Source organism: Sphaeramia orbicularis, chromosome 17, assembly GCF_902148855.1.
Source record: "Sphaeramia orbicularis chromosome 17, fSphaOr1.1, whole genome shotgun sequence".
Taxonomy (NCBI): domain Eukaryota; kingdom Metazoa; phylum Chordata; class Actinopteri; order Kurtiformes; family Apogonidae; genus Sphaeramia; species Sphaeramia orbicularis.
This window is the reverse complement of record NC_043973.1, coordinates 798,385-823,915: the sequence shown is the minus strand read 5'-3', so window position 1 is coordinate 823,915 and position 25,531 is coordinate 798,385. Positions and strand designations below refer to the sequence as shown.

The 25,531-nt window shown below is 37.7% G+C and overlaps 2 protein-coding genes across 3 annotated transcripts in view; one reads left to right on the top strand and one right to left on the bottom strand.

Annotated features, from left to right (window-relative positions):
- The window catches only part of LOC115437019 (DNA polymerase delta subunit 3-like), a 16,262-nt gene extending 583 nt beyond the window's left edge, over positions 1 to 15,679 (top strand). The window contains exons 2-12 of one of the 2 annotated variants that reach the window (XM_030160083.1): positions 2,878 to 2,933; positions 8,077 to 8,176; positions 8,261 to 8,300; positions 8,419 to 8,551; positions 9,749 to 9,992; positions 10,244 to 10,316; positions 11,603 to 11,747; positions 13,620 to 13,723; positions 13,851 to 13,936; positions 15,115 to 15,193; positions 15,271 to 15,679. In XM_030160083.1, coding sequence (XP_030015943.1) covers positions 2,878 to 2,933; positions 8,077 to 8,176; positions 8,261 to 8,300; positions 8,419 to 8,551; positions 9,749 to 9,992; positions 10,244 to 10,316; positions 11,603 to 11,747; positions 13,620 to 13,723; positions 13,851 to 13,936; positions 15,115 to 15,193; positions 15,271 to 15,464 — 1,254 coding nt within the window. In that variant the 3' untranslated portion in view covers positions 15,465 to 15,679. Of the gene's footprint in view, positions 1 to 2,877; positions 2,934 to 8,076; positions 8,177 to 8,260; positions 8,301 to 8,418; positions 8,552 to 9,748; positions 9,993 to 10,243; positions 10,317 to 11,602; positions 11,748 to 13,619; positions 13,724 to 13,850; positions 13,937 to 15,111; positions 15,194 to 15,270 lie in introns of both variants that reach the window. The other variant, XM_030160082.1, reaches the window with a different exon arrangement.
- The window catches only part of LOC115437017 (E3 ubiquitin-protein ligase TRIM39-like), a 760,370-nt gene that overhangs the window by 68,012 nt on the left and 666,827 nt on the right, over positions 1 to 25,531 (bottom strand). The window lies entirely within an intron of this gene.

The window sequence follows — 25,531 nt, the reverse complement described above, 5'->3', positions numbered from 1 at the left end:
GAATTAATCGCTACACAGCTATGAGGGTGTTAAGAGGTTGAATAATTCACTATTAATTTCATACCCTACAGTCAGAAAGGAGTAAAATTAATGTGTCAGGGTGAGTAGGGAGCATTTCTGAGCAGATTGTGACAGGGTGAATTTGGTGCACATTGTCCTCTTCATGGCTGACTTAGGAAGGGGGGAGTCAGTTTTCAGCAGGGAGTAGAATTTGGCACAACACCAGCTACCACCGACTGGAACAGTGACTGCAAAAAGACAAACAGGTTACATTTATGTCAATAAATGGAGTGATTTGTATTTTTAATGTTTATCATTTCATCTGTTTCGTTCATTGTTGTGCATTTCATCAGCAGACGTCCAATAATCATCAGGTGATCAAACATGTACACACCCATGCTTGAAAAGGAGCAGGATGAAGAAAATCTTATATTTCCAGCCTCCTTCTAAATAATAATAGCCTTAATGGTTAACTATACACAACTATAAAATCTAGAGCTGAAACGATTAATTGACTCAAAGTGACCCAATAAAATCATTCAACCACAGTTCTCCTGAATCAAACCTTTGTTTCCTTCATTTCTCTGCTGTTAAACATTGGTTCCACTGTTGTGTTTCACACGGACACTTATCGTGACGCACAAAGAAGCTTCATTTCAGGAAAACTGCAATAGAATATTTCCCTTCAATCAATTCGAGTCGATTCATCAAATTGTGAATTTTTGTATTTGTTTCAAGCACCTAATCGATTAATTGTTTCAGCTCTAATAAAATCATAGTGTATAAAGTCAGACAACCCAAACAAAATACATCCAAAGATAAAACAAAATGAATGCAAAACCAAGTGCGAAACTACATGTCTAGGAAGTACAAAACACAGGTAAATATATACCTGATGAAATTATGCAAAACAGTTACGACACCAGACCAAAATAAGCAAATAAATATATCACAAGATACAAAACAAATACGAAGCAAAATGTAGAAACTTATAACTGTTCATATAATCTCATTGTTCTGTCTTTATACACTTTTTTCAGTAGGAATATGTTTTTACAGTCCTTCAGCTCATTATAAAGAGAATTCCAGAGTTTAACCCCCACCACATGTGCTTCACAGTCGTCTGTGCACACTGGTGCTTGAACTGACCTTTCCTTCTATGCTCTTCATTCTCTGATGTGAAGACAAACATTTGTTTTTGTAATTTAGCTGGTTGTACTTCACTTTTGGCCTTCAACATAAGTAATGTCTGTAGCTTAACTAGCTCCTGCCATTTCAGTAATCCAGGTAATGGAGTTAAGTGACAGAAGTGAACACTGAACAGTCCGTTTGGGCTCATCGTAACCCCTAGTACAGCTAGCATAGTTCACTAACTGTAGACCAGGGCTCTCAAACTCATTTTCTTTCAGGTTCCACATTCAGTCCGATTTGATCTGCAGTGGGCTGGACCAGTAAAATAATAACAGAATAACCTATAAATAATGACAACTGCAAATTTTTGTCTTTGTTTTAGTGCAAAAAAACCCCATTGAATTATGAAAATACTTCCTTTTATAAACTATCCAAACAAAAAAGATGTGAATAACCTGAAAAAAATGAAATTTCTTAAGAAAAATAAGTGCAATATTAAAAATATTCTGCCTCAATTTATCATTTCTACATGTGCATTATGGATTGAATCTACAAAGACACTGTTATTCGTCCATCAGTCTTGATGACGACCTTGACTTCAGTTTTTGTGGGTCCTGCCGTGGCTTGTCAGCCCTATTTTTGCCCTAAAGTATCTGCCACAAAGACACTAAACACTGAGGAACAGGCAGAAAATTCTTAAAATTGTGCTTAATTTTCTTTAGACATTTCAGGTTGTTCATATTTGTTCAGGTTATTTGCATTTTATTGTTACAGGATAGTTTGAAAATGTAAGTATTTTCATAATTTAATGTTATTTTTTGCACTAAAACCAAGACAAAAATTTGAAGTTGTCATTATTTATAGGTATAGTGTAATATTTTTTTCCCATCAAACCCAGTAGTAAATCTGCAGTCATTCTTTTGTGTGGGTTCTTCTGCTGTTATTATTTGACTGTAGATCAGATTGGTCTGGATGTGGAACCTGAACTAAAATGAGTTCCACAGCCTGGACTGTGGAATTTTTGCACTTTGTAAATTCATCCCAGGGGTCGGACTGGAACCTTTGGCGGGACGCATTTGGCCGCATGTTTGAGACCCTTGCTGTACATTGTAATACGTTTGTCTGACAAACTAACAGGTAGTTCAGATACTGAACCGTATTGTATTTTAACCCAGAAAGACCCAGTGTGATATTTTTGGCAGTTCCCAGAAAAATTCTTCTGTCCATTTAACCTTTCCTAAATGATTTATCACCATTTATTATTGTATTATCCTCTGCATTTCACCTGTTTTCATTGAAAATCCTGTATTTTCCTGTGTTTAATTCACTGATCATGTAGTTGTTCATAAAAATTCAAAGGTTATTATATCAAAACAGAAAAAAACTGAGGAAAAAGTGACTTTTTCAGTAAAATCTGTCATTAACTGAACATAAACCCAGTGTGTCCATCCACTGTCACTGATCCAACTCCATGGGTTTGACTGGGGAATTGATGTTGTAGAAGATGACAGTGTTTCCATGGTAACTACAAAGCCTCTGAACATCCAAATGGGTCATATCTGATGACCACGAAAAGATGAAGAACTGTATTTTACACCAATTATTGACATGGATTGATAGGATTAGTGGATCAGTAGACGGTGGATGTTTGGGTCTTTATGGGTTAATAAGATCCTATTACCCACATTCACAGTGAAAACAAAGTGTTGAAAGTCCAATTTTTCCGTTGCTTTTTCTATTTAACAGGTAACTTATAAGTGGCTGAGTCTCACTCTTGGAGTACATGTGAACACAGCAAAACAGTGAGTACTTTTACATATTTTATGTTTAGATTATTCCTGTGGCACTGTGATGTTGTGTCCCTGTGACTTGTCAATTCCAAAATGAGTCATAAATGTAGAATATAACTCCTAAATCTGTATTAAACCATTTTTCATCATTTCAACATACTGTTTTTTTTATTGTGCACACATTTTATTGTTGCATTCAGTGTAATATTATAATGTTCTCAGTGCATGATGGTAAACTTCCACATGAATTATAAACCAGAAAATAATCTTGACAGTGATTAAGTGCCTCTAATCACATTAAAATTAAAAATCGGGCGAACCTGAAGTTATTTTTGGCCTTATTTATTGTGTGTTTGAAGTCATCTTTCCCTGTTATTATGGACTTAATTACCTTTCAGACAACTGCGTCTATAGATCAATGTTTTTTGTTACCCCATATAATTCAGATGTTCACTGGGAATAACTTTACCTCACGTCTACCTTTTTCCGTATAAGTTCTTTTTTTTTTTTTTTTTAATGTGAACCAGCTCATTAAATACTCAAAGTTGTTGCACTATTTTATCTGAAAAGTTTAAACCACATCTGACAACTGATATTGTAAGTAAAGTAAGTAAAGTAAAGTAAATTTTATTTATAGAGCACTTTTCACAGACAGAGTCACAAAGTGCTTTATCAATTCAAATCAGAATCAAATTAAGTTTACAGAGACCCAACAGAATCCTTCAGGGGCAAACACTTGTGATTGGTGACAGTGGCGAGGAAAAACTTCCCTTTAACAGCAGAAACCTCGAGCAGACCCAGACTCCTGAAGGATGGCTGTCTGCCTTGACCAGTTGGGGTTAAAGAGAGAGAGAGAGAGTAAAGGAGGAGAAAAGAGAGAGCGATAGAGATATAGAGAGACTGGGGGGGGGGGTGACACATGGAGTACGTTATGATGAATACATAGAGTGTAATCAGTCTGTGGTGGTCCTGGGTCAGGTGGGAGACTAAAAAGCCTTTTTGAACAGGAGGGTTTGGAGGTGTTTCTTAAAGCTCTCTACAGAGTCCATGGACCGTAGGTGTAGAGGCAGGTCATTCCATAGACGTGGTGCCACAGCTTTAAAAGACCTGTCACCGCGTGTGCTAAAACAGGTCCGTGGAACCATCAGCAGGTACTGTCCTGAAGACCTCAAGCTACGAGTCGAGCTGTAGGGCTGGATCAGGGAAGCAATGTATGCAGGGGCCTGGCCATGTAGGGCCCGGAAAGTTAGCACAAGAATTTTGAAATGAAGACGATATAGAACAGGGAGCCAGTGGAGAGATTTAAGGATGGGAGTGATGTGGGTTCTCCTGTTTGTGCGGGTCAGGAGCCTGGCAGCAGAGTTCTGGACAAACTGTAGACGGGCCAGCTCCTTCTTGTTTAAGCATGTAAACAGGCTGTTGCAGTAGTCTAAGCGAGAAGATACGAAAGCGTGAACGATCATCTCGAGCTCATTTGTGGACACCATAGATCTGAGTTTGGAGATGTTGCGTAGGTGGAAGAAACAGTTTTTGACTAGGTGTTTGGAGTAGAATTCTAAAGACATGTCCTGGTCAAAGATGACACCCAGATTCCTCAGTTTTGTCTTTACCGAGGAACTCAGGTCTCCAAGGTGATGTTTGATCCCTGGGATTGCACTATCCGGGGCAATGATGAGGGTCTCAGTTTTGCTGGAGTTCAGCTGGAGGCTGTTCTCATTTAGCCACTGCTTCAGCTCTGACAGGCAGTTGATTAAGGAACTCAGTTTGTGGGGCTCAGAGGAGTTAAAGGAGCAGTATATCTGGATGTCATCCGCGAATAGATGATAGGAGACATCACTGTACTGTCGGATAATGTGGCCAAGTGGGAGGACATAGAGTAAGAATAGGACTGGTCCCAGGACAGAGCCTTGGGGCACACCACACAGTAGATCCGCTGAGTCAGATTGGAAGTTGTTTATTGACACAGTGAAGCTTCTGCCGGTCAGGTAAGAGGAGAACCAGTCTAGCACAGGACCTGACATCCCTACCAGGTCCCTCAGTCTCTCAATCATTATGGTATGGTCCACTGTGTCAAAGGCCGAGGAGAGATCTAGCAGGACCAAGACCGTGGATTTCCCGGAGTCAGCCGCCATCAGGATGTCACTAGACACTTTTAATAGTGCGGTTTCTGTTGAGTGGCGTTGTCTAAACCCAGACTGAAAAGTGTCATAGATCTGGTGTGTCTCCAGAAAAGCTGTAAGTTGTTTAGACACTGCTTTCTCAAGGATTTTGGCCAATAGGGGGAGCTTTGAAATGGGCCTGTAGCTTTTGAAGTCTGTGGGGTCCAGTGTGGTTTTCTTTAGTTTAGGTTCTATGATGGCCTGTTTGAAGGAGCTGGGAAACAAACCAGTTGTGAGCGACAGGTTAAAAAACTTTGTGACCCATGGTCCAATAGTGTCAAAGACACCGACAAGGAGCTTATGGGGGAGGATGTCTGCAGAGTTGGAGGAGGGTTTCGTTTTGGATAAAAGTGCTGAGATGTCCTCCAGTGTCACAGGGTCGAAAGAGGACCAGGTTTGCAGAGGGGGATCAGATAGGGTCAGACGGCCAGAGGGTGGTGGGATATTGTGTTTAATATCCCTGATCTTGTCTGTGAAGAAGTTTAGGAAGTCATTGCTGTCAGCTTTACAGAGCACAGGGGCAGCAGGGACAGCAGGGGACACAATGGACTGGATTGTGTCAAAGATCACTTTGGGGTTTTTCTTGTTTGTGGCTATAAGTTTGTGGAAGTAGCTGGATCTTGCCTCCTTAATCATTTTATTTAATGAGGTTATGAGATCTTTCAGATGTAACCTGTGTACTTCCAACTGGGTTGATTTCCAAAGACGCTCAGTTTTGCGACAAGTTCTCCTTAGGTTTAAGATGTTTTCATTTATCCAGGGACAAGACCACTTACGAGTGACATTAGTTTTCACGGGAGCCACCTGGTCAAGAATAGAGCTGCAGTGTGTGGCAAAGCACTGGATAAACTCATCAACATCGGGACACTCATTAAGAAGACTAGGGTTAAACAGGGCACGGAAATCCTGGGCTGTGGACTCTGTAATGATCCTCCTCTTGGCCCTCCTCTTGTACTAACTATTCTGTTTATCTGTGGAAGGTTGGATACTTAAACATTGATCATTCAGATCTACAGCTATCTCTGAAGGTTCCACACAATTTTATTTCATTTCATTTTAGTTACAAGTAGGGATGTAAAGATATGAAAACGTCATGTCACGGTTATTGTGAATAAAATTATCACAGTTATCATTATTATCGTGGTATTATTGAAATTGTGCTCAAAATGTTCAAAAAGTACTAATACACACACTGAAATAATTTAACCAAGTTGTATTTAAAATAAAAACAACCAAATAAAATAATAGGCACAATGTCCCTTCTGTGTCAGAAACATTCAAATATTAACCCTTGGTGGTCTGAGCCTATTTTGTCCATTTTTCAGTCTTTTTGATTTTGCCTTTACAGGGCTCAAAATTAACTTTTTGACCTAGGAGCACTGTGCTCCTAACCCTAAAAAGTTAGGAGCACTGTGCTCCTAACCCTAAAAAGTTAGGAGCACAGGCTAAAATCTAGGCGCACCACTATTATATAAAAAATTTGGAGAACAAGCAAAACTCTTGGCCATACCAAGTAATATTCCTATATGTATTTAAGCAATGTTAACAACCTAGAATAAAGTATTTGAATAGAGTATGAAAGAAAAAGCTTACATTGACACAGGTGCAAAACAATTGTCAATGTGTGGTATATACTTTAGTTGGTTCTTGGAGAAGAAAGACGAATCACACCATTATTTGCAACAACCAACTTTTTTATTTCATGGCCTAAAGGCCCTTAGTCACTGTGGTCTACACCACGCCTGAAGTCAGGCCTCCTTGACCTGGTGCCAGAGTGTAGGTACTTCCTGACCGCTGGCAGTGCATCGAAGTCATGCAGTGTTGGACCATCCGCAGAGATGCACACGCGAGGGGGCGGGGACTAGATTTTCCGCTTCAGTCAGCGGGGCGTGGAGCTTGTTTATTTTCAGCTGACGAGTTACTTCTGCAGCCATTATTCTAGGCGCACGTATTAATTTTCGCTCATTTTTTTTATTGGCGCACCGTGCGATCGTAATCTCAAAAACAGTCGCACTACCGAAATTCTCAGGCGCATGCGACCGTAATTCAGTCGCAGTCACGAGCCCTGCTTTATATACTATATAAACAAATGTTTACTATACCCATGTTTGGGATCTGTTTTTTCAGCACAACTTCATCTATATCATCTGTCTATTATTTTTTCACTTTAACCTACTATAAAAACATAAAAGGCCAGAAAACGCACAAAAAAATATAAAATCAAATTTGAAAAATGTATATAATTTATTGCATAAATAACACACAAATGCTTAACAAACCTTTTCAAAGACTTTCAGAGTGTATATTGGTTCCAGGTGTTAGGTATATACAATTAAAGTTGTAATAAATTAAAACTATACTCAAATATTTGACATAAAAGCAGATCTTTACATCGGCGTTTTTTCCCTTAAAAGTGCGGTAATCAAACACAGTTATCATGATAATTAGAGTTTAAACGGTAATACTAACCATTGGCAGTTTTACTGTGGTAATCGTTACATCCCTGGTTACAAGATGGAAGTTATAACTGAACGTCTTGAAAATATATAGCAATATATAATAATTTCTTGCATCCCTGATCTTTACCAACATGTATTCCAATATGTAAAAGTTAAATGTGTTGCTGTTTTAACTGAGTGGTTAACAACATGAAATATATTCTTTTTTTTTTTTTGTCCTACAATAACGGAGAAAAAAAATGTCCGATTTGATAATTTATCTGTTTTTGAGAAATATTTGCTTCTTTTTTTATGAAATGACTTTTTCATGTTAAGTGAATATAGAACTAATTGAAAGGTTAGTATGAATATTTTATCTTACAGGAGGTTGTTGGAAAAAGTTGTCAGCAGCAACATATTTAATTGAATAGCCTTTTTCTTGACATGGAGATCATTTTAAATTGTTAATACTGATGCTAATTCAGGTCAGGTCAGGTCACTGCTCAACCATAAAAGCACACATTTCCAACCCAACCGTGAAGCTTTTGTTGTTTTCAGAATGCTCTACCATTACCTAGACCACAAGAGGAAGGAGAGTGGAGCTCAACTCCATGCCACCTACCTGGTGTCAGGGAAGTTTGTGGACAATGGCCAAACGGTGAGAAACAGCACAAATGTTGAGCAGTCCTATGGTGTTTAAGTTCTACTGCTCTGATTTGATTCGTCCTCTGCATCCTTTCAGAGTCACAAGGTGTCAGTGGTCAGAGAGGAGCAGCTGGAAGGTGTGTGGATGTTTTCACAGTTCACCAATGCCCATGTCTGTCTGTAGTCCAAATGAATCTGTGGAGAGACAGAGGAGGAACCTGGAAGTGTAAGCTCAGGTGTTTTTTTTTTTTACAGATTTCAAATCCAAGATGAACCTGGTGGTCAGCGTTCATGTGTACAGCGTCCAAAAGGCTTTGCTCAAAGACAGCGGCCCCCTCTACAGCGTGGACTACGACGCCGTCAGAGAGAACCTGAAAACCTGCAGCAGGTATGTGGATGTACTGACGCCCACGACAACGCCTTTGACCATCAGGTTTAAGGCTGTTGAGAACAGATTCAGTTTACAAGCTTTATTAAATCAACCTGTCATCACAGCACGACAGAGGATGGTTTCTACTGAAAACAAAAGATGTTGTCTGTTATGATGAATTTATCTTGTTCTTGTTGTTTTTTATTTATTTTTTTACAAAACACTCAACTTTTACATAGAGCAGAATATTGCCAAATATCATCATAATTAAAGATATTGATAATTATCACAGTAAATATATCAATATTTCTTCCAGGTTTTAAGCCTCTATTAAAGTTGAAGAAACCTGATGGTTGTTTGTGGAAAATGATCCATTAAAGATGCAACAAAATGATGTTTACATTACACTTGCATTTATGCATTTGGCAGACGCTTTTTTCCAAAGCGACTTACAGGGGAAAAACCAAACTAAAAGAATAAAATACAAGACAATGAACATGTCGTGCAAGGTTTAAAGCATTTATTGTCATGTGTTAAGTGCATAAACAGGTTTCCCTGTACAATGAAAATCTTACTCTGCCGTCCACAGTGAACGAACAAGAATTTAAGATACGAGGGCTGTTCAATAAGTTCATGGCCTCACCCAGAAATACTGGTTGTTATAATACAGGATGTTACATTCTTTTGTGACGGGATAGTGATGCTTGAACATCGATGGACCAAGTGCATTGCTGTAAATGGAGATTATGTTGAAAAATAAAATATAAATTATCAGTCTGTGTTGTTCTGTTCTGGGTGAGGCCATGAACTTATTGAACGGCCCTCGTAAGTATAAAAACTGAAATAGAATAATTTAACTAGAAAATTACAACAACCAAAACAAAGTGGCATTTAAAAATGGCATGCAAGAGAAAAAGAGCAAAAAAATATGAACTACTGTTACTAAGAGAAAAATATATATTTACATAAATGTGCCACATCTGAGTAATTGTGCAAACTGTCAGAGAGAAACTGTTAGATGTATGAGAAACAGGATGAGAGAGAGAGAGAGACAGTATAAGAGAGAGAGAGAGAGAGACAGGATGAGAGAGAGAGCCCCTGTGGACTCTGTGTCAGTAGATGCTCTGCAGAGGGCAGTGGAGGCATAAAATATATAAAAACAAAGATAGACATGTTGAAAAGGATACAACAAGATGTGTGTGTGTGTGTTTTCAGATACAGTGCCATCCGCTGCCCCAGTGCCGTCCCCATGTCGTCTTTGGAGCTGCAGCAGGTCAGAGAACAGCAGCAGATTTCTACATCACACCACGAAAACAAAAAACCAACCACCAACGGTGACGCCAGCCTGACCTCCAAGCCCTCCACCAAGGCGCCCAAAGGCATCATGGGAATGTTTTCAAATAAACCCGCTCAGAAGAACCATGACGGCAGCGCAGAGGTCAAAGCAGATCCACCTGTGGTACGCCTTTGTGTCTGAGGAGAGATGAAAGAGGATTCAGGAAGTTTATTGATAGGATTTTAGGATGTAGATTGTTTTGTAAAAGTGCATTAATTTTCACTGACGTTTAGACAATTTACACCTTTTTTTTTAATTTACCACGACATTCAGATGGATGGGACCATCTGGGACCAGCTCTTAAATAAATGAATTATGTTACTGATGGATGTTGAAGTTTTCTACTTACTTTTGTGGGGGTTTTTTTATTTTAGGTTGATGCTCCCAAAAGCAAGCCAGCGGCGAAGGCCAACCCCATGATGAACTTCTTTGGGAATCAAACAACGAGTGAGTATTCTGTTTAAATTGGTCATTTCTATTGGCTACGTATGTTCAAAATAAAATCTATCGGTTGGTCGGTCGGTTGAACTGAATTGTGATTTGCATAACATTTATCTCAAGTGACTGATGAGCTGATGTCTTCTAAGGTCATCCCATCATAAATAATCTATAACATAGCCTATACACTGCGGGGGGGGTTCTGTGCCGTTCGTACCTCACACTGACTACGTGCACACCGTACGCACAAAGTGAAACTTAAGACACTTTACTAATTCCTCTAAGTCTCTCACTGTTGTGCACCTCCTTTTCCTTTTCTTTCCCTTTGGAAACTTTCATTTGAATGGGCAGGACGTTTGTTTTAGGGGGCACTGCCCACTCTTGCCCCTCAGAATTTTTTATTGCAATGTGCATTGTGGGAAACAGAGGCTCGCGCTGCGCAAACCCCCCAGCCACCTGCAGCAGCACGAGCCTCCGTTTCCCACAATGCACGTCGCGACAAAAAATTCCAAAGGTGCCCGAGTGACCTCCCGGTCTGAATGTAAACCCATGGGTTTTGTTTGTGGTGGATGGCACTAAGAAACTGTTCACAGTAATGCAAGAGATTCAGGTGAGTAATGACAGACAGACGAACAGATTCATGATACTGAGGATATGACTGAGGATGGACAGACCTGATGAAAAATTGGTCAGTGAAAGTCTCCAGCAGCTTTAATGCACATTTGTGTGTTTGATGTTTACGTGTTAAAAAAAAAAAAAAAAAAAAAAATATATATATGTATATGTATATATATATATATATATATATATATATTTTTTTTTTTTTTTTTTTTTTTTTTTCCCCCAAAATACAACTTGGTTAAATTATTTCAGTGTGTGTATCAGTACTTTTTGAACATTTTGAGCACAATTTCAACAATACTGCGATAATAATAATAACCGTGATAATTTTGGTCACAATAACTGTGATATGAAATTTTCACATCATTCCATCCCTATGGGAAAGTTACATGAAAATGTCTTGTGTGTTGTGTTTGGAAAAAATGAGATCAGTATCGGCCGTCCAAACACCATGCAAATCGGAAATCGGGTTTAGGCCCAAAATATTGTAATCGGTGCAAGTCTAATCTGTCGTGTTGACACTTAACACACCCAAATGAGGCCTGTTTGTGTTTGGTGAAGTGTCTTAAACACAAAACAGCCTGAGTGTAAACTGACTCTGTCCTCCCACAGGCTCTTTCCACCTCAGAGGACATGACGTGAATGTGTTTTCTGCCTCTTTCTCACTCCTTCAGAAAAACCCGACAAACCTGTAAAAGAGGAAGAACCCATCCCGCCTGCTTCAACAAAACAGCAGCAACATTCAAGTTCAAAGAGGGCAGAGAAACAGGAAGCTGCAGCAGTCGAGTCACCGAAGGATGTGAAGGCAGACTCCAGGAGGTGAGGCTTCCAGAGGACCAGAGCTGAACTGAAACCTGCCAGTCTGAGTCCTGACCAGATCTGGGAGAGATTTACTGTTATCTCTGTACTATTCCAAAATAAAGATGTATAACACATAGGGCTGTAAGGAAATATCAGTTCTGCAATATATCTCAATATTTCATTTCACAATACTGTATCGATATTAAAAAGTACTGTATCGATATTTTTAGGTGTTTATTCAAATGCAGATATGGTGGAGGTTCATTTAGGTTTTTTTGTTTTTCTTTTTTGTTCATATTTTATTTATTATTATTTAACACTTTTTTGTTAAATAATGTTCGTTCCTTTGTTGGGATTGCTCAAAAATCCTGTTCTGATGTTGGTTGTGAACTAATAGAATATGAACATTTGAACAGGATCTGAAACTGGAATGTCTGTGAAACAGAATTTAAACTTTAACATAGGAAAATTTTGTGATATAACATTAGATCCTGTTCTGAAAAGAAAAATTATTTAGTATTTGTGCATTTTTCTGGTGTAATTTAATTCTTCAAGGAAATAATTTTCAAAAAAGAAACAAACAAAAAATTGCCTTTTTAACAGTATCATGATATATCGTGATATATCATATTGTGATTCTAATATTGTGATTTGTATCGTATTGCCAGATTCTTGCCGATACACAGCCCTAATAACACATAGTCTGACCAAAAAATAAGTTCTGCACCCTAATATTTTTCTGTTTGTTGTGGCATCACCTTGATAAGCTTAAGCACATTTACAGCATTTATTTTCCATGTATAGTTGCATTTATTTTTGGCTGAGATCTTGTTTTAATGATGTAGAGATGATGGGTAACAGGGTTCAGTCCATGTGTGAAAGTGAGGACTCATATTTCCTGAACCACTTGAACAATATCATCAGTTCCTCCAAGAAAAGACGATTATGCAATCACATAATTTAATGCATAATCAAGCAAACAGCGCACATTATGCGAGGGGATCTTCATTTTTTCCAAAAGGGTGCATATTCTCCACAGTAATAGCATATTTCCACACAAAATGCACCAAATATATGGGGCTTGCATGATTTTACTATCCTCGCATTTTTCCGCATAAAATTTAAAAAATATTGCATTGTAACTTTTTTTTTTAAGTGATGTAGTACATAAAACTTGTGAAAGACGTGACGACAAATAAGACAAAACAAAAACACAAGTTAATTACATATTCATCATTATATATTGGAGTGTGTGTGTGTGTGTGTGTGTGTGTGTGTGTGTGAGTGAGTGAGTGAGAAAAAAATGAAAGAGAAGACAAAGGAACAGTAAAAAGTTGGTATCAGATCGGTATCGGCAAAACTAATCCTAAAACAAGAAAAGCACTCGGAAAGTGCAGACCTCCACCAAGACAGATCTGTCGCCCCCCCCATCACCACTAAAATGTAATCATTTCTTCCTTGTGCCAGTATCAACATTTCCTGAAAATTTCATGAAAATCTGTCCATGACTTTTTGACTTATCCTGCTAACAAACAAACAAAGCAAAGTGATCACAGTACCTCCTGGTGGAAGTAAAAAAATCAGCTGGGATTGGAAACAAAAAAATCCAGATCGGGACATCCCTAAAAATTACTCCCATCAAACATCAAACCACTCCTAACAGCCTTAACCACGGCCAAAAAGACCATCCTCTAGAACGGGAAAGCCAAAAACAACACAAGCAGCACACAGTGGAAAAATGTACTCAATATTACATTGTAACTTGGTAGTGATGTAACATGTGATGCACAACGTCATCGGCGTACAGGAAGTGTTCACCTGGAGAACACTGAACAGGGTTTAAATGGAAACTGATGATATTTTCAACTAAAATTCTGTCTTTTCTTCCAGTAAAACTAAGCGAATCCAGGACTCTGACAGTGAGGAGGAAAAAATGGAGAAGAAAAAGAGGCGAAGGATTAAGAGACCTGAACCAGACAGCAGCGACGAAGACGGTAAAAAAAACTGACTTCAGCTTCAAACTGTCACCGATGAAGAAGTGGTTCAACAACCAACATGAAATCTGTTCGCAGTGAAGTGGTCATGTTGTGAAGGATGCTAAGTGGCTGTCGTTGTGTCCAGTCATTCCAGATTCTCCACAGCAGACGGACACACGACAAGCATCAAAGAGCCCCGAAAAGGAGGCGGAGTCTGCTGCACGTCCACAGGTAAGAGCTCACACTTCAGTGTTCTACAGTAACAGGCACAAACACTGAAGTTAAACAGAACAGATGAACGTGTAGAAAAAAAACAGTTTAGTAATTAGAGGTAGGAGCTCCACAGCATGTTAGCATTAGCACACACATAAGGCATTAACCACAGGATAGCATGCAGGCTAACTTAGCATGATAGCATTAGCACACACACAATAAGGCATTAACCACAGGATAGCATGCAGGCTAACTTAGCATGCTAGCATTAGCACGGACGCTAAATTCATTAAAACTCAACATTAGCAAACTCAGCAGTATCCGTATAGGATGAGTTGGATCTTACAAACGCCAGCTGACAGAAGTTTGTCCTCCTTTAACTCATGAATAATAACTTTAATGAACTTTTATTTATCCGAGCTCAGCTCTACAGCAGCTCTCCTCGTAATGATCACATGACCTCAGCTGACAAACTGAACCAAACACCACCAGGTTCAACAAAACAACTAAAATAAAACCCACTGATAACGTCTGTACTAACGTGACCTTACCTTAAAAACTCCATAACCTGTGCTTCTAGTGGCTCAGTCTGAACAGCTGGACCAGTCTAACTAGCTAACCCCAGGGCTAACGTAACAGTTGTTTAAGATATAAATGAGTACAAACCCTAACCAAAGACAAGTGAATTTACAACATGAATGTCCGCTAATACAGGAAACGCACTCAGTTATTTGACAGATGACCATGTGTTATTAACTTAGCGCTGGAGTTGATAGATCAGCTGCAGTAGAAATGAATGTGTTCAACGGCGTTACACTCAGTGTTTGGAACTATTGGCCCCTCCATGACCTGGACATAAGTGCGTATTTCGTTGACAGCGGGCGTCTGTGGAAGTGTTGTGGCTTTGATACATATCCAGGAGTCTGTCCTGAATGTTTGCCAGTACGGCTGTGATGTAGGCAGTGAAATGGGCCTTAGACTGTGTTCTAAGTTTCCTCAAAAGTCTGCAGTGTAACCTGTAGAACCCTGTAGAACCTTGTAGAACCCTGTGAATGAAAGCCCGTCCACACTAATGTAACTCTACTGAGAAAAGGTGCCTTTGTTTAGAGCTTATTCCATCTGTCGACCTGATGAACAGACGTGTTTGTTTAAATCACTGAATGAGAAAAGAAACTGTTTGTTTCCTTCTGCAGCAGGACTGCACTGGGGGGAAGGTCAGGAAACGGAGGCGTGTCCTTAAATCTCGGACTTTTGTGGACGATGAAGGATGCATCGGTACGAGGAACTCACACTCAGGAACACTTTCATGTATGTTTTTGTTTTTCATTGATTTCTCTCCTTTCCCCCCACAGTCACAGAGAAAGGATATGAGAGTGAATCCTACTCTGAAGCTGAAGACGACGTTCAAACCTCGAAGCAAACACCCAAAGCCCCCACCCCTCCAAAAGTTAGTAACAAAGAGGAGGAGAAGAAGAGTCAGAAGAAGAGCAACGCAAGCAAAGGAACGAAACAAGCTTCCATTATGGGATTCTTCCAGAAGAAATGACCGGATTTCTGAGGTTTTTAATCAACACTGAGGACACTGTCAACACACACCGACAGGAGCATGTACTGACCACAAGTCTGAGCTCAACTGAATAAACACTGATGGAAATGAACGCTGATGTGTACGTCTGTGTTAAAGCTGTGTTAGGGATGGAAGCACACGAACATTTCACATCATGGTTATTGGGACCAAAATTATCACGGTTATTATTATTATCGCAGTATTGTTGAAATTGTGCTCAAAATGTTCAAAAAGTACTAATACACACACTGAAATAATTTAACCAAGTTGGATTTAAAAAAAAAAAAAAAAAGCAAAAAAAACAAATAAAATAACAGTCCCACTGTCCCTTCTGTGTCAGAAACATTCACATATTAACCCTTAGTGGTCTGAGTCTATTTTGTCTGTTTTTCAGTCCTTTTGATTTGGCCTTTATATACTATAGAAACAAATGTTTACTATACCCATGTTTGGGATCTGTTTTTTCAGCACAACTTCATCTAGATCATCTGTCTATTATTTTTTCACTTTAACCTACTATAAAAACACAAAAGGACAGAAAACACAAAAAAAATATATAAAATTTGATTTGAAAAATGTATATACTTTATTGCATAATTAACACACAGATGCTTAACGAACCTTTTCACAGACTTTAAAAGTGAATATTGGTTCAAATATTAGGTATAGAAAATCTAAATGTAATAAATTAAAACTATACTCAAATATTTGACATAAAAGCAGATCTTTACATAGGTGTTTTCTCTGGAAAAGTGTGGTAATCAAACACGGTTATCATGAGAATTAGAATTTAAACGGTAATACTAACCATCTGCAATTTTACTGTAGTTTTATCATTATACCGGTAATCGTTACATCCCTACTGTGTATCCACTGACACCTTTTTAAAACATATTTGTGTCATGTTGCATCATAATACATCCAACTACAGTGACAGCGTTAAACTGATGTTCTAAACACTGACCAGTCAGAACGCTCCAGTGTTATAAGACCTGAGTTTAAGCACCGTCTTCAAAGGTCCCTAATATGTTCACGTTCATACACTAGAAACACAGAATTTTATTATTATTATTATTATAGTTATGTTTTTATGGGAGCTTTTCTGTGTGTTTGTCTTTTAACAAGATAGCTCAAAAACTATGGACGGATTTGGATGAAATTTTCAGGAAATGTTGATACTGGCACAAGGAACAAATGATAAAAAAAAAAAAAAATTGGGGGGGGCTGATCTGCCTTGGCAGAGGTCTGTGCTCTGAGTGCTTTTCTAGTTTTTTTTTTTTTTTTTTTTTTTTTAACCTTTCTTGACAATACATTGGAGAGGCACAAGAGGCAGTAGTTCAAAAATGACACTGCAGATATGAACTGTAAAGGATGTTCAACTCATTTGACTTTGTTCCACACACAGACGCATTGTGAGCTCAAGTAAAATAATACAATAACCTATAAATAATGAGTCCAAATTTTTTTTTAATCTAAGTTTAATGTGTAAATAATAATATAACATTATGGCTGTAAGTATTGACAACTCTAAATTTTCGTCTTTTTTTTTCATTTTAGTGCAAAAAAATAACATTATGAAAATATTTACATTTACAAACTGCTTTAACAGTAAAATGTGAATAACCTGAACAAATATTAAAAAAAAAAACCCTGAAATGTCTAAAGAAAATGAAGTGCAATTTTATCAAAAGAATGCCTGCCAATACTTTTTTTTTTTTTTGTAGATCCGATCTAAAATGCACATGTATAAATAATAAGTTTGAGGCATAATGTTGTTAAAATTTCACTTAGTTTGAATATGTAAATATTTTCAGAACTCAATGTTATTTTTCCACACTAAAATAAAGTGGAGTTATCATTTATAGTGTATTATACTGTTATTTTACTGGTGAAGAAGCCTGAAACTAAATAGCATCATTAGTGACGCTAACGAGATTAAGAGCAGTTGAAGGGGTTTGAATTTTCTCTGATGAGGGAATGCAGTTTGGAGAAGGCTGAATTTGGCGAGGATATACCCTGAAGAAGGAGGAGACCAGACCAGGAGGGGGTGGAGGTGGAGCGCACATTTTTAATAAGGATCCAACACAAGACTTTGGACAGTCAGATAATTAGGCTACTCTTACAGCCGAACATTAGCCTTACTGTGAAGTAGTAATAAGAAGAAGAAGGAGGACTTTATTTATATAGCACCTTTAAAAACTGATTTTTAAAGTGCTTTGACAGACAAAGCAAAGGGGCACGAAAGCAGAATAAAAACAGAAAACAAAATAAAAGAAATAAGTACAGCAAACACAAAAACAGAACTAACTTTGAATGGATGGTAGTGTTAGAGCACAGAAATAACAACATGATGGTGTCAGATCAGTGCAAAATGAAGGAATGGAATACAACAACAACATGTATGTCAATGTAAATGAAACACCAAAACAGGGTCAAAATAAATATTTAACATTAAAAACATTAAAAAGAGACAACATCACATGAAGGCAAGTCTGTAAAAATGGGTTTGAAGAAGTGATTTAAAAGATGAGACTGATTCTGCAGAACTTCTGTCCTGGGGAAGGCCGTTCTAAAGCAGGGTTATTATCGTTAATGAAAACTAACGAAATGACCAAAACTAGAATTGAACAAACATTTTCATTAGCTGAAATAAATAAAAACTGTAATTAAAAGAAAAAAAATGATAATTAACTGAAACTGTATTGTGTGTTTGCAAAACTAACTAAAACGGATAAAAATTATGGATAAAATTCCCTTGGTTTTGGTCTTTGTCAATGTCAGATTGATATGAAATTGATTTATTTTGCTCGAGCAATTTTAGCTGCTGTCTCCATACGACACTTTTTGCTCCGTCACTTGTGTTCATTTGTGGTTTCCAGTCGTCTTCTGGTCCCCACTCTACCTGGAAACATGGAGACTAAAGCAGCAGAGTCCTGTCTGGGATTTATTTGAATAGGAGCACAGAGAAGAAGAGAAAAGAGACCACTGAACTACAACTGAACTACAACTAAACTACAACTAAACTACAACTAAACTACAACTGAACTACAACTGAACTACAACTAAACTACAACTAAACTAAACTAAAACTAAACTACAACTAAACTAAACCACAAATAAACTACAATTGAGCATTTAGAAAAAATGAAAACGAATAAAAACTATCAAACCTGCTCTAAAAATGAATCAAAACGATCTGAATTAAAAAAAAAAAAAAAAAAGTCCAAACTAAATCAAACTAAACTAGAATGAAAACTCCAGAACTATAGTCACCTCAGTTCCAGGTCAGATGAAGCCGTTGCTGCAGAAGTGTTCAGTTCCACTGTGGTTCCATCTTGTTCACCGTCAGTTGAATCTTCAACAGGACGACAAAGGGCAGACAAACACTGGGAAACAGACGACACTGTGAGTACGTTTACACACGTTTATGACAATGAATGAATGAATGAAATCTTCATTTTGAACATGTAGACGGTGAAATAAAAACAAAAATCAACCAATAAAATATAAGAACTGGTACATAAATGATTGATAAGCAAATAAACCACAAAAATAAATAAATAATAGTATTAATAATAGTTATAATAAGAAGAAGACAAATAAAACAAATGAAATGAAATTATACATGCTCGAAAAGGAGTAGGAAGAAGTCAAAACTTCTGTACTCCTACCCCCAATTTCCATTCCTTATGATCACTGTATCGCAATTATTATTTTGTATGAATATTAATAGAATAATAATAATAGTATAACTGTATCACACATCCTTTTTCCTATATACACTAATACGATCATACCCATTTACAACTTATCCTACCAGATATAAATACCAGATATAAATAAAAACTAAAAAGAACAAACAAGAGAAACAAAAAACAAACAAAAACACATATCAGTATAAATACATATAATATTCCATATCAGGGCTGTCAAACTCATTTTAGTTCAGTTCCATATTCAGCTAAATCTGATCTGCAGTGGGTGAACCAGAAAAATAACAACAGAATAACCTAGAAATAATGAAAACTCCCAATTTTTGTCGTTGTTTCAGTGTAAAAAAAACCCCATTAAATTATAAAAATACCTACTTTTATAAACTATCCAAAAAAAAAAAAAAAACCTGAAAAAAATAAAAATTTAAATTAAAAAAGAAATTTTAGTGTAATGTTCTCAGTCTTCTTCCTCCACTTCTCATTAGTCCATGTGCATTCTGGATCAGATCTCCAAAGACACTAAACACTGAGGAACAGGAAGAAAAGAGTTCAAACTGGACTGAATTTAATACAGACATTTCAGGTTGGACACATTTGTTCAGGTTTGTCACATTTTATTGGTACAGGAGAGTTTGGAAATGGAAAGATTTTCAGAATTTAATGTTATTTTTTGCACTAAAACAAAGAAAAAAAATTGAAGTTCATTCAAGATTTTTTTTTTTACTTAATTGAAGATTTTTTTTCCCTTAATTTAAGCAATTTTTTTTTTGTTGTTGTTTAATTCAATTCAAGACTGTGGAGTTTTTGCACTTGGCAAAGACATCCCAGGGGCTGAACTGGACCCTTTGGCAGAACGCATGTTTGACAGCCCTGTTCTATATTGTCCTATATAGTAATATAGTAATCATATATTCATATATCCACATTCAAACTAGTTATTAGTAGTACTAGTACTTAACTGACCTGTGTGAAGGGTCCTGGTGTGGACCACATCAGTCCAGCAGCCTCAGTGGAATCATGAGGACCGAGGACAGCATCATGGTCCAGCTGCAGACGTAGGCCCGGTCAGGGGAAACGTAGTGCTCATTAATGATCAGGTGCTGATAATCCACCAGGTTCAGGAGGAGGGAGATCTGGGAAACGGTTCATTAATGAAGAATTAACAACTGTATCCTACTGTAAAGGACATTTCTGAGTCCGACGCGTGTTTGTCCAATCGATGTCCCAATGTTGTAGCACAGGAGGGCGTATGGGTGCAATGCAGCTGTTGCACCATGGGAGGGCGCTATCGTACAACAGCACCACAGGTACAATGCTGCTAGTTAGTGAACTGTTCAATTCTTACATATTTAACATTTTTATCAGTAATTCAGATAAATCGCATCTTTTTTGACAATCAAGAGCACAGGTGTCAAACATGCGGCCCGTGGGCCAAGACCAGCCCACCAAAGGGTCCAGTCCGACCCCGATAGGATGAATTTGTGAAATGCAAAAATTGCATTGAAGATATTAATGATGTTAAAATCCTTTTAGGTCAATTCAATCTAAAGTGGGTCAGACCAGTAAAATACTATTATAATAAACTATAAATAATGAAAACTGCAAAATCTCCTCTGTGTTTTAGTGTAAAAGAAATAAAATTACACAAAAATGTTTACATTTATAGACAAAAAATGTGAATAACCTGAAATGTCTTCAAAGAAGTATGAATTATACCAATATTCAGCCTGTTACTGTTTGTAGATCCACTGTGATCTGTAAACTGTCATGCACACGTTTAAATAATGAACTAAGACGGAATAATGTTAAAACTGCACTGATTTCTCTTCTTTGTTTTTTTTAGGTTATTTACATCTCCTTTGTGGGAGCGTGAAGTTGGTTCTGTTCATGGAACCAGTTCTGTTTACGGATCCAGTTCTGTTTACGGATCCAGTTCCGTTTAAGGATCATGGAACCAGTTTGGTTTACAGAACTCAGACCCAAGCCCTGCTCCTCCCACATCAAGCCCTCCCAGCCCCACTGGGCTCTACACCGGTGACCCGGCAGACCAAGCCACCTCTCCATGGACCTCAGATCTAGTTCTGAATAATGTTCTCCTTCAGGTCCGAGCCTTAAATGAATCCACATGTGCACTCTTCTGCTGTTTCTATGTCTTTAATGCTGGTGAATGTCATTTTATTTGACTTCCTTAGTGCCACCTCCACCTCCCTCATCACCTCGTCATGTCCTGCAGGAAGCCGGGCTCCAGGCTCCAAACACCGGCTCCAGTTGGTCTTGCAGACCATTGCACTAAACCGCTGTGACCCGGTACAGCCCGCTGCAGTACGGACCCCCCAGCTCCACGCTTTTCTTCAGCTACGTTGAACTGAAACGGACCTCAGAAGTCCAGTTCTATGCTGGTTCCAAATAAACTTTCTCGGACCTGCTTATTCGGAACCAGTTCTGTGTAAGGATCTCAGATTCAGCACCATGGACAGCGCATGATTCATTCCTTAAATCACATTATATAATTTTTCCCCTTAACTTAAACATGTCATACAGTTCTATAATCAAACCATTCAAGGAAAAGATGACAGACAGGGGTTTCCATGACAACTGTTCTTCCTGGTTTAATCTGATTAAAGGTTCGATCCTATTTCAGATGTCCATGTAAACACCTTATTCCAGTTGAAACAGAACAGTTCAGATTAAATTTAAACCTGATTAAAGTCAGTGGTTTAATCCTCTTTTAACTGCGCTCTAAATTCTTCCTGGACATGTAAAGCCTTTATTCCGTTTGGACTTTATTCCTTCCATTCTGCACATGCTCAGTGTCTTGTCCTGTGGCGATGACGCACACATTCTGCGCTGGTGGAAGAATCTGCACTGCAGTCTAGTCTTCCCAAAGCGTTCCAGTGGAATATTCTGATGGGATCTACCAGCCTGGAAAACCCTGAAGGAACAGTTCAACACTGGCTTTGGATTCATTCATTCGTCATGAACTAATGAGTTCCACAAGTGGGACAAACAGTTTGAACTGCAGCCCTAACGTTAGCTTAGCTTAGCCTAGCTTAGCATAATGGCTTCATTCCTCTGGTCAGACGTAGCCAGGCTTTTAGAGGTGATCTGTAGTATTTTAGGAGTGATTTGGGTCAGTTCAGTTCTCCCTAATCATTCCTTTAGTCCGCTGGGGTCAATATGATCACAAACTGAGGCTCAGATCATGGTCATGTGACTTACTGCAGGAAGAAAATCTGGGAAATAAAAACTAATGCAAAGCTAAAACGCTAAAGCAAAGCTAATTTAGCGCATGCATCCCTTCAACAAAAAGATTTTCCAACTTCCGTCAACACAACAGTCCACAGATTGTATGAGTGCAGTAAGTCGCAGATCTGAAGAAATAATTAGAGAGAATCGGATTTGACAAAATCACTGACAAAAGACGACAAATCACCTTTAAAAAACTGGCTACATGTGACCATGGAAATGCAGTGACTGAGCTAAGCTAAGCTAACAGAAGGGCTAAGCTAAGCTAACAGAAGGGCTAAGCTAAGCTAACAGAAGGGCTAAGCTAAGCTAACAGAAGGGCTGCCAGAACCCACTAAATGTCTCTCATGTAAACCTTTATTCAGGTTTAACATTTCCATGGAAACAGAAGAGAAAATACTTTAGTTCCGCATTAATTTCTTCTGGAAAAATAAATTGGATTTAAAAAACATCATGGAACCGTACCCAGTGTGAAGGCTGCAGTTCACCACCGCTGGCTGAATGGAATCATGCTGGACAGGACAAACTAATGCATGCTCTTCCCTTCACGCCTCACATGTTGGATCTCATTCTTACCTGCACAATGCAGGATTAGATGGTAGTTTACAAATGGACAGTGGTGGCAGACAACTTCTACTGATCATGTTATCGTACAATGGCACCACGTGTACAATGCCCCTAGTATCAATGAATGGTAACTGGGTGAAACTGAATGCACGTCTCCTGCTTTTCCTTGAACCGATACATTTGTTTTGTGCCAGCATGGCCAACATTAACATGATCCTGACTGGGATGCATCCCATAACCATTTTCATACACAAACCCAGTGACACTAGGCAGATTTATTTGTCCAAAAATTAAGTCTGGACAGAAAAAAATTTAAAGATTTAATTTAGGGGTTTTTTTGGCCAGGCCGCGTGAATTTTACAAACATGACGCTCAAATTACTTTAGATACTTTTACACAGATCCTGGAAAAAAGGTCTGATGGTGATCTCACCTTTTTTCCACCACTGTCTGATTTCCACAGACAAAGAAGTGACAGAGGTGAGACAGGTGGACGTTTACACAGCGGACCTGCCTTCAAAGGGGCGGAGTCACAGCGTATGGGGTGACATATAACCTGCACATCGGAAATACCCCCACACTGTAAACAAAAACAAAAAAAAAACATTAAAAAAATGTAATATTCCGGCAGCAGGGGTGCCAAAAAAAAAATACTGTAAAATAACGGAAAATAACCATCTCATAAAACTACAGTCATTTTCCATCATTAAAATACAGTTTTTTGCCCTAACTTTACATGAAATTTTGCTTTTTTTTTGTTTTTTAATGTTTAATAAAGAATATTTACATGTATTAAAACAATCCAATTCCCTATAAATATATATATAAATAATTTCCAATGAGACTCAGTTGTCCAATCCACTGATAAAAACTGTATTTGGACAGTTTATCAGTGCTTATACATGTTATACGTTCACAAAAATACATTTATTCAACATTTTTGTTGTGAAACCTCCTGTAATGACACAAGATATTTGTCAATTAACAAACAAGTCTGGTTCAACTGACAGAACTAATACTTCTGTTACTGTTAACTGTCAGTAATTTTATCTCATTTTATTTATTTATTTATTTTTTTTTTTACAGTAGTAAACTTTAAATTAACAGTTTAATCTCATAAATAGAAAAGAAATATTTGTGAAATTACAATACATTTGCAAATGTATTTTAACTATTTTTCTGTGAAAAAAAACATTCTTTTAAAAAAAAAATGGAAATTTTATGGTTATTCACAGTTACAGTTTTTTCATGTTCTTTTCCATTTGACATGTAAAATCACAGTCTGTTTTTGTCATTTCATTGAAATTTTCCTGTATCTTGAAAATACAGGAAAAATCTGTCAAATAAACAGTGAAAATTCTGTTAAATTACAGATTTTTTTTACTCTGAAGCATAGTGGTGTTGCTGACCTCTCCAGAGTAAAACTGTGTTTTCTGTGAATGTGAAACTGAATCTTTAGAACATCTGTTTTCTGAACACTGAGACACCAGGACATTTTGGACGGCATTTCAAGAATGGACATCTGAGAAGGACACTCAGTCGCCCAAACTGGAGTATAAAGACATCAAATTCAGAATTAGAATGGAAAACAAAAAACGATAAATTATGTACAACACTTTAATTATTTTTGCTAAACAATTTCTCCACAGATGTAGATTTATGAAGAGCCACCCGCTGTTCTCAATTAATAGAAATGAAATAACAAACTTCAACAAAACACTGAAACATGTAAAAACCAAACAAGCCTTGACTGTGTTGGAAAATGTAAATGTATTGATACCTCAATAGACCTCTGTCTTTTATTTTTGTTCTTTATTTTATTTTAATTTTTTTTGTTTTTTTTTTGTTTTATAATGTTCTTTACAAATACTGTTTCAGCATAAGGATTCGGTTCCTTCATTTCTCTGCTGTTAAACATTGGTTCCACTGTTGTGTTTCACACGGATGCTTATTGTGACGCACAAAGAAGCTTCAGTTCAGGAAAACTGCAATAGAATATTTCCCTTCAATCAATTCGAGTCGATTAATCATGAATTGTGAATTTTTCGCCTAATTGATTAATCATTTCAGCTGTGGTTGGATCCACAGGTGTTCCTTTTCTATAGTGTTCCTGAATCCTGGTTCCACCTTTATCAGGGATTGTTCCTAACCCTAACCCTCCAGAGGAGTTCCAGAGGTGGAACCACATGATCCACCATTTCATTTACAGACGACAGAACACAATAAAGGGAGAATATTCTAGAACATATTCTAGTGATGTGGAAAAGGGGCTTTAGTTATGCAATAGTTTGATGAAATTTACTGTTTTAATATGCAACCAATGTTTTCTCCTTATTTTATCCAATAATCTTTCATAATTCAACAGCAATGCATTTATTCTACATTCAAAGACGCAGTGACAAAGCAACGCCAAACCAACATCTGTATAGATCAGCACTAGGGCTGTGTATCTGCAAGAATCTGGAGATATGATACAAATCACAATACTAGGATCACGATACGATATATCATGATACTGTTA